Genomic DNA, 9,193 nt, shown 5'->3' with positions numbered 1-9,193 from the left:
AATGAATAAATGACTGGAGAGAGAGCAAAATTTAAAACAAAAAAATCGTCCTTGGGCTACTTTTGCGTCCCCTTCTGTACAATGATTTACGGTCTAAGTGATGCGCCTCTCCCCTTGGCTGTTTCATATTCTTTTCATTTCTCCCAGATTTTTACCCCTTGGCCCTCTCTCCCCCTCCCCCCTGTCGTAACCCTTTCAGCACGATGATTTTTTTTGCTGTCTTTTCATGATCTTACATTTATGTAAAGAGATAATGGAGTTAATTAAGAGTATCATTTAATAAGTCTGTTTTTAGGTGAATCTAAATAATATCGTCTGGAAATAGTAAGGATGAAATGGAGGGATATTGTTGGCCAGAAGTGAATAGTTCTCTCTCTCTCTCTCTCTCTCTCTCTCTCTCTCGCTTCGTATTCCGTGCCTGCCTTTCCCTTCTCGCTATATTTCTTTCTCCCCCCCTCCCTCTTCTTTTACCTTCAGGTCTCTCAGTTTTTACTAGTTCCCCATCTCTTTTCCCCTCCTTTTTTATATTTATTTTCGCCAGCTCTTTCCGTTTTCCTCCCCTTCTGAACCTTCAATCTTCATTTTCTTTACCCTGTTCGTATTGTTCCCCCTTCCTTCATTCCCATTTTCCAGCCATTCCACGCTTTCCACATTCCCCCACATAGTCTTCAGTCTTTTCACATCTATCTTTTTCCCCTCTCTCTCTCTCTCTCTCTCTCTCTCTCTCTCTCTCTCTCTCTCTCTCTCTCAGGAACAGTGAGTGTAGGAGTCATTTGGGACGCGTATCGTTTCTAATTCTCTTTTTCAACGTTTTCAATTTCCTCTTGACTCCTTCCTCCTCTTCCTCTTTTCTCTTCGCCCCCTCTTCTTCTCCAGCCGCTCTTGAAAGCAGCGAGGAGTGGGCCCTTCTTGGACCCTGCGGAGTTTAATATTCTTTCTCTTCCTCTTCTCTTTCACTTCCTCTTTCCCCTCCTCTTCTCTTTCTTCCTCTTTCTCCTCCTAATCCCTTTCTTTCTTTTTCTCCCTCTTTCTCTTCCTCTCCTCTTTCTCCCTATTTCTCTTCCTCTCCTCTTTCTCCCTCTTTCTCTTCTTCTCCTCCGTCTTCCTCTTTCTCTTCCTCTCCTCTTTCTTCCTCTTCTTTTCATCCTCACAGGAGCAGTGAGGAGGAAGACCGCCTGGGACATAATTACAAGAGTTCTGTTTCATCTTAGTCTCCTCATTCTTCCTCTTCTTCTTCTCCTCCTCCTCGTCAAGTTCTTCCTCCCTCTTCTCAGCCTTCTTTGTTTCCTCCTACTCCCCTTATTCTTCTTCCTCCTCCTCCTCCTCAGATTCTTCCTTACCTTCCTGCTTCTCAACCTCCTCCTCTTCCTTCAAGTCCTCTCATGCTTAAATCCATTCCACTGTTTTTTTTTTTTCTCTCTCGCACTCATCCTCATTCTTCGTACTATTTTCTTTCTCCCGTTTCCTCAAATTATTCCTCTTCCTGTTCTCCTCCTCTCACCATCTAGGACACATTGCACGAGTGGCGTTTGAAGAAGAATTTTTCCTGTTTCTGCTTCTGGGTGTAAGTGGGCAGCGACTTCCTCCTTCTCTCTACTGCAGGGCTCAGCTTGTAGCGGATCTGTGGGAGAGAGGGATGGGTGGGTTAGAGACGAAGGAGGAGATAGATAGATAGGCAGGCAGGTAGGTAGATAGATTGGTTGGTAGGTAGATAGATAGGTTGGTAGGTAGGTAGGTTGGCTGGTAGGTAGACTGACTGACTGGCTGAAGTGTGTAAAGCGGAGGGGGAAAAGAAAGGAGGAAGAAAGTGCCAGAGAAAGTGATGGAAGGAGTGTAATGGAGCGAAGTAGGTAGGTAGGTAGGTTGGTTGGTTGGTTGGTAAGTAGACTGACTGACTGGCTGAAGTGTGTAAAGCGGAGGGGGAAAAGGGGGAGAGGAAGAAAGTGCCAGAGAAAGTGGTGGAAGGAATGTAATGGAGTGAAGTGGATGAGGGAATGCAGTGGAGCAAGGGTAAGGGTGTGTGGAATGCTCTTAGGCGGGGAATCCTGACAAAACGCCTTGAAGTGGCAGCCAGGCAGTGTAAGGATGCATGGTGGGATGGATGAAAAGGGATGGGTGAATATGTGGATGGATGGATGAACAGAAGAAAAGGGATGGGTGAATGAATGGATTGATGGAAATATAAAAAAATGCATGGATGAATTTTAGATTAGATACGTATATATAAATTAATAAATATAAACAAGTAGACAGGCTGAGGATTAAGTAGAAAATAACAAGCCATCATTGACAAGGAAAAATCTTGGGACAGTATTAGCCACACTTCATTTACATCCAAGAATGAGAGAGAGAGAGAGAGAGAGAGAGAGAGAGAGAGAGAGGTTCCCTACCTATCTGTTTTCCCTCCCTCACCCAATTCTCTTTAGGCTATCTCTATTTTTCTTTCATCTTCTCTTCCCTCTGTCTTTCTCCCCTCCTCCTCCTTCTTGTATTACTCTTTCCCCTCAGCTTGTTCACCGTGTCATTTTTCTCCCCTCGTACACTCATCCGGTAGCTATTATCTCTCTCTCTCTCTCTCTCTCTCTCTCTCAACCCAAGTTTCCCTTTCCTCCCTTTTTTCCCCTTCTCTCCCTCTTCCTTGTCAGCTTCCTCTTCCATCTCCCTCTCCCAGTCTCCCCTCTCTTCGTTTCTCCCATATCACACCTTCTCTTTCCCTTCTCCATCTCCCCCGCTCTCCTCTCTCACCCCTCCCTCCCTTCCTTCTTCCTCGTAATCCAGACTCAAGGGAATTGATCGCTAACAGACAAGCGTACGGTACTCCTTCCTCGGTCTCGCCTCGAATTAAGGGGAACAAAGGCTCTCCCCCTCAGGATTTTCCCCTCCATTCCCCTCGTCGTGTCACATCCCGAGGTGAGAAGAAGGGGAGTTAGGGGAGGGGAGAGGGGGAGAGGGTTGGTGGAGGTAAGGGGAAGGGATGGGGAAGGCGAAGGGGGATAAGTAAGGGTGAGTTAGGGCAGGGATAGTGGGAAAGGGGGTAGGGGAGGGGAAGAAAAAGGGGAGTAAGGAGGGGAGAGGGAGAGGGGAAGGGAGTGGAAGAAGAAAGGGTTAAGGAAGGGGGAATAGGGACAGGAATAGTGGGGGTAGTGGGAAGGGGAGGGGGAGACTGAAGGGGAAAAAAGGGGCAAAGTTAGTGAAGGAAGAGGGAAGGGGATGGGAAGAAGAAGGAAGAGGAGGAAATGGAAAGGCAGAGAGAGAGGTGATGTAATATTCCCCTCAGTACTGTCCTTCCTTTCCCGTCTCCGTTCTCTTTGACGTGTCACATCCAGAGACGAGAAGATGAGGGAGAGAGGGGTGGGAGAAAGGTATTGAGGGGAGGGGGAAGAGAGAGGAAATGATGAGTCCGAAGGAAGAGGTACAAGAAAGGTAGAGAAACGGGAAGGTATGAAGGATGGAGAGGAGGGGAGGGTATGGTAGGGGAGGAGGGAGGGAAATGTTGAGGGAGAAGGAGAGGGAACTCGGTGGGTAAAGTGGAGGGGAGATGATGTTAGTGTTCGTGCCACCTCTCATTTCCCCTTCTCCGTTCGCTTTGTCATGTCACGTCCGGAGGTGAGACGGAGTGGGACGAGGAAGTGAGGAGTGAGGGTACGTTGAGAGATTGAGGGAAAGGGAAGGAGAGGGAAGAGGAAAGGGGATGGAGAGAGGAGGAGGAAAGGAGATGGATAGGGGAGACGGAAGAGATCTGGAGAAGGGAGGGAGAAGAGGAGTAGAAAAAGGAAGGGGAGGAGGAATGGAGAGAGGATGGAGAACAGAAATGAAGAAGGGAGGAAGAAGAGAATGAAGAAGAGGAATGAAGGGAGGAAAAGAACAACAGAGCGAAAAGGAAGATGAGGAATGGAGAAGGGAGGAGGAAGAGAAATGGAGAGGATAGGGGAAAGAGATATGAAGTAAGGAGGGGTAAGGAAATGAAGAGGGGTTAGAGAGGAGGGATGGAGAGGGGAGAGGTGAGGGAGAGAAGAAATGGAGAAGGAGGAGAGGAAGCAGTAATATCCAGGCGTGTCCTACCGCCCCTCCTTCAGTGAAAGTTAATTAATCTTGTTTGTAGGATTTCCCCTCTCCTCCCCGCCTCCGTCAGTCCCCTCTCCTCACCCTCAGTCCACTCCCTATCTCTCCCCATAGCCAACCCTCATGTCCTATTGCCTATATCACCCCCCCCCTCCCTTCCTTTCACCCTCGTCTCCCACCCCCCTCTTGTCTCACCCTTCAGTCTTCTACCCCCTCCAATTGTCCTCCTCTCCCTTTCGTCTTTCCCCCTCCTCCTTCCACTAACGTTCATTTTCTCCTCCTTTCTCCATTCCCATCCCCTTCTGTTCCTCCTTTCCGTTCCCTCCTTTTCCCCCTCACTTCTTTCTCTGTCTCTCCTCCCTTATACTCCCCTACTACTCCCCCACTTCACCCTTCCAAAGAGATCGTATGCAGAGAGCGTGTTAGTTGCTTTGGTGGGAGTCTAAATTTGTGGGCAGAGGGCCGTGAAATGCTGTGGCTTTTGTTTACAGTGTTCAGGCCTCGGATATGGTCGCTTCCAGGAGGCTTGTCGTCCAGCCCTCTGCGTTATTTTGCATCCCATCGACTCCCATGCGGTCTGCCTGATGGGTCTATGGCTCTCTAGTTATGCATCAAGATGGAGGCGATTTGTTTGTGGCCACCCCTTATGAAATTAAGGTTCTGGCAATAAATAGGCAGACAGATAGATAGACAGATAGATAGATAGATTTGTGACAGTTGGACAGCTTGTACGTTTCCAGTTCCCTTACGAAGCAAATTCCGACAAATTGAAGCTCTGTATATTACTTAATCTCTTTAATCCGATAACGTCTTCTTAGTTTATTCTCACTATCTCCAAACGATATTAATGAGCCTGTGAGAGCCATTTTCGACCCAGAGAGATCAGATTATAGCCTCCCTTAACCCGTTCAGTACGAGAGAGACTAAATCGAATCAAAATAGTCTGGAGGGTAGCAAGAATGATATACAGTTGGGGCCCTCGAGTTGAAAGGGTTAAGAAGCACAAGTGACAGACGTAAAGAAGACTCCCTTTACACTCAGGCAAAGGGGAGGACCCATTTCAGCGCCTCTCCCTCCCTATGTAAATTAGGCTTCTCACTCACCCTCGCCCCTACCTCTCTTTCATAAACGCTCCTAGACCGTCCCACTCTTTCCATTCCCCCTTCTATATCCTTCATATTTAGTGTGAAATATGTTAATCAGGTTAGCATGGCGATGAAAGACGCGGATGTCAATTTTGTCCTGAAGAAAAACAGACGGTCCATATCGTGTTGGAATTATCTCGGTATTTCCTGTATTATTTTTTATCGTATTCATCTCCTAGTTACATATTTCCTCTTTACATCTTCTTCTTTCCCAGCATTTTAATCCTTCCCTGTACTGTGACGATGTGAAAAGGATGACGATGTAGGTGATGACGTGATGATAAGGTTGACGATGACTGTGACGATGAAGACAGTGACAACAGCGATAATGATGATGATGATGATAATGATGATTTTTTTTTTACTCAGCATTAATTTTCACCACATTTATGTCGATGCATAGGATTTGCTTGGCTGTGACGATGATGACAAAAATAAAGACGAAAATGACGACGACGAGGACGATGGTAATGTCTCCTTCTCCCTAGCATCTTTTATATCATGTGCCTTATCTCCTACACCATCCATTATCTGCCAACAAAGTTCCTATAATACCACGTAATTAGCCACAAAGTTGGGAATCTCGGCCATAGAGGCTTATATCTCTCCCCATGATCCCTCCCACTCTGCTCGCCTCCTCCCCCTCTTTCCCTTCCCCCTCTCCTTTTCCTCTCCCTTCCTTCCTCACTTCTCTCTTCTCCCTCTCCCCACTCTCCCTACTTCTCTCACCCCACCGCCCCTTTCCACTCCCACTTTCTCCCCCTCTCCGCCTATACCTTCCCCTCATCCCAAACCCCTCACGCCTCTCCCTCGCCTCCCTCTACATCCCCACTTCCTTCATCCCTCTTTCCCTCCAGCCCCCTCTCCCCCTCCTCTCTTTCCCCTTCCCCCAACCCCTGCCCCTTCTTCCCTCACCTACTAATCAGCCTCCCCGGAAACACAGGTAGGCTTCTTACCTTTGTGGGGATTCTCCTCATTGGCAACAGAATTACAGGGTCTTATTGTACTTCGGAAAAATATTTGATGTACTCTCTTGTCTGTTTATTTGTAATTTTTTGTGTTTGTCTCTATTTGTCAGTCTGTCTATGTCTGTCTATCTGTCTATCTATCTGTATCTATCTATCATTTTATCTGTATCAGTCTGTTTACTTACCTGAATTTGTATCTATCTAGTTTTTCTTTGACTTATTAGCATTATATCTACTTGCCTATCTTTCGGGCAGGTTGTTTATATCTATTTTTTGCTTCCCTGTCTATCGATCCAACCATCCGTCTGTTTGTATTTTGTTGCTGGACGCCTTAACCTGACGCTTGACTGACTACTGAGAGAGAGCAACATTTTCAGGCTAGCATAGGTCGCTCTTCTTGCCCACCTTCGCAGAGACTAGGGTTCGAGAGACGATATTGTTCAGTATTCATAATTTTGGTAAAGCTGATGATGATGATGATGACAGTGATGATGATGATGACGATGATGATGATGACGATGGTGATGGTGATGATTAGTAGCTGTCTATGTGTTAAAATGACGCTGATCACATAGACTCTTCTTACCCCAACTTGACCTAAAACTGCCGTCTCTCCAATTTGAATGCCGAGTTGTAAAAACTGATTAACACCGAAATATGATGCTAGTCACGAAGAAGTGCTATGGAGAGGATGTAAAGCTGAAGCGTTATTTTGTGTCTGGCCATGAGCTACGTGAAATGAGCTGCGAAAGGACGAAAATCTGGGCCAGGTGAAGGTGAATGAACTTGAGCTAGTTGACCAAAGAAGTTATTCTCTTGTGTGACCCTAATATATAAACTTTACTGAAGGACAGGAAAATAGTTACGTTGAAGGATGGAAAAAGATAGATAGGCAGATAGACACAGATAAAGATAGATGAGAGAAAGATGCACACAATCAGGCAGACAGACAGACATGCTGATGAATGGCCGGACAGAGATAGATAGAAAGAAAACAGACAGACAGACAGCTAAAGATAGATAATAGATAAATAAATAGACATAGAAGATAGACTTACTGACCGATAGATAAATAGAAAGATTGATATAGATAGATAGACAAAGATATTACCTCACCTAAAAAAGTATGTCCACCTTTCCTATTTAACACTGGTGTAGACAGACAGATAGACATACCCTAAGACGCTCAGATAGACAGACATGTTGATAGATAAATATGCTACCCTCCCCCTTGATGTAACAGTTAGTAACATCGATAGAAACCGATCAGGAACATAGATATAGATTTAGATTGACTGATAAGTAGATAGATTTATAAACGAAGATGAGGGTAGATAAACTGATAGATTAAAAGCATCTTGAGCATTGATAGGGCCGAGTCAGAGATAGATAGACGAGGAGCAAGATAACTACATAATGGAAAGATGGATTGAGTTAGATAGATAGACGGATAGATAGATATATACTAACTTGGCCCTGAGTTAGTGCTTTCTTGAGCAGTCAGAGAGATCATAGATAGATAGATGAATAGCTAGAATTATAGGAAGACTGAAAATAGATAGACAAGTAGGTAGATAGACAGATAGATTAACAGACCTACCTTGCCCTGATGTAGCAGCTTCATGAACAGAGAGAGACAGACAGACAGAGACAGAGGGAGCATGGAAGATGGATAAGTAGATAGATAATGACGAAAAAGATAGTGACTGATAGATAGTTTGGTAATGACGAATAACCAGGAAGACTGATCGGCAGACAGACAGACAGACAGACAGATAGATAGACAGGTAGATAAACAGGTATATAAAAATAGACCTACCTGGCCCTGATGGAGCACCTTCTTGAACAGCGAGAGGACCGAGTCAGGCTGGAGGGCGCAAGTTTCCGTATACCCATGGCACCAGTCCAGCTCCACCCGCGCCCGTGCCGTCGCTTGTGGCACTACGCGGCGGCACTCCAGGTCGCTCTTGTTGCCCACCACCACCACCGGCACCTGGGCACCCCGCAGCCTCACGATCTGGGCAAGGGTTAGACGAGGTTAGGTTTGATGTGGGCTGAGTAGGTGAGGTTAGGCTGGGTTAGTTTAGTTTTGGTTTGGTTAGGTAGGTTGGGTTAGATTGAGTTAGGGTTATGAAGAATAGGGTAAGGTGGGGTAGGTGTTAGTAGTGTCACCTAAATTTATCCTACACTTCGATGACAAGTTTTGATTTTCACTTCATTCGACAAAAATCTGGTAAATGTTAATCAGAGTGTAATTGCAGCGGTGTCCAACGTCAGGGCGAATCAGGACCTGTTTTACGAGTCCTGAAGGGAATCTAAAACCGTAGGGCCGAGGAACACCACTTTCTTTCATGGGAGAAGTAACACGCCCCCACCCAGTCTTCAGGCATGGGTAGGGCTGTGAATGGCTCTGTGAATTGGAGAATGAGAAGGGCATGAGGAAATCTGTGTTGCTAGATTGACTGTGTTTGTACGTGGGAGGAGCTATATATGTCCTTGAGGGAACGTTGACAGGGTGCAGAATAAGTGAACACATGCAAGGACACACTACTGCATCGTCTGAAATGTCCGCCTTCAGTTTGGGTTGAGTCCAGGTCAGGAGGATTGTCAGACGCACGCTCTAACGATCCAACCGCTAGAGCCTTTGTCCAAATACGTAAGTGGTGTGTGTGTGTGTGTGTGTGTGTGTGTGTGTGTGTGTGTGTGTGTGTGTGTGTGTGTGTGTGTAGAGAAAAGATATCCTTAATGGGAGAATCACGAGAAAAAGAGTCATTTGGAGGAGAGACAGAGAGCAATTAAATACCAACGTGGAGGGCAATATTGGACCGTCATTGTCCTGGCACACTCGTCAGTCTGAGGTAATTAAGCGGTCAATGACTAGACGGGACCCCATCTTGTGCTGAGGGAGGGAGGGTGACGGAAAAAATGACGAAATGAAGGAAGTTGTGAGTTGATTGCGAGAGGATGTTCCGAGGAGAATGACTCTGAAACTACTTCTGTCCAATTAACTCAGGGCAG

The 9,193-nt window shown here is 46.1% G+C and overlaps 1 protein-coding gene across 1 annotated transcript in view; it reads right to left on the bottom strand.

Moving 5' to 3' along the window:
* Window positions 1-1,484: 1,484 nt before the first annotated feature.
* Window positions 1,485-9,193, bottom strand: part of LOC145411360 (ras-related protein Rap-2a-like) — a 77,973-nt gene continuing 70,264 nt past the window's right edge. The window contains exons 5-6 of the mRNA XM_080281385.1: window positions 7,995-8,192; window positions 1,485-1,621 (exon numbers count right to left, since the gene is read on the bottom strand). Of these exons, the coding sequence (XP_080137511.1) occupies window positions 1,505-1,621; window positions 7,995-8,192 (315 nt within the window). The 3' untranslated portion in view covers window positions 1,485-1,504. The remainder of the gene's footprint in view (window positions 1,622-7,994; window positions 8,193-9,193) is intronic.

The sequence above is a fragment of the Coenobita brevimanus genome, chromosome 89 (genome assembly GCF_032717465.1).
Source record: "Coenobita brevimanus isolate Jiangsu-jjx chromosome 89, ASM3271746v2, whole genome shotgun sequence".
NCBI lineage: Eukaryota > Metazoa > Arthropoda > Malacostraca > Decapoda > Coenobitidae > Coenobita > Coenobita brevimanus.
The sequence above is the reverse complement of the archived record's forward strand: the minus strand, read 5'-3'. Positions and strand labels throughout refer to the sequence as shown.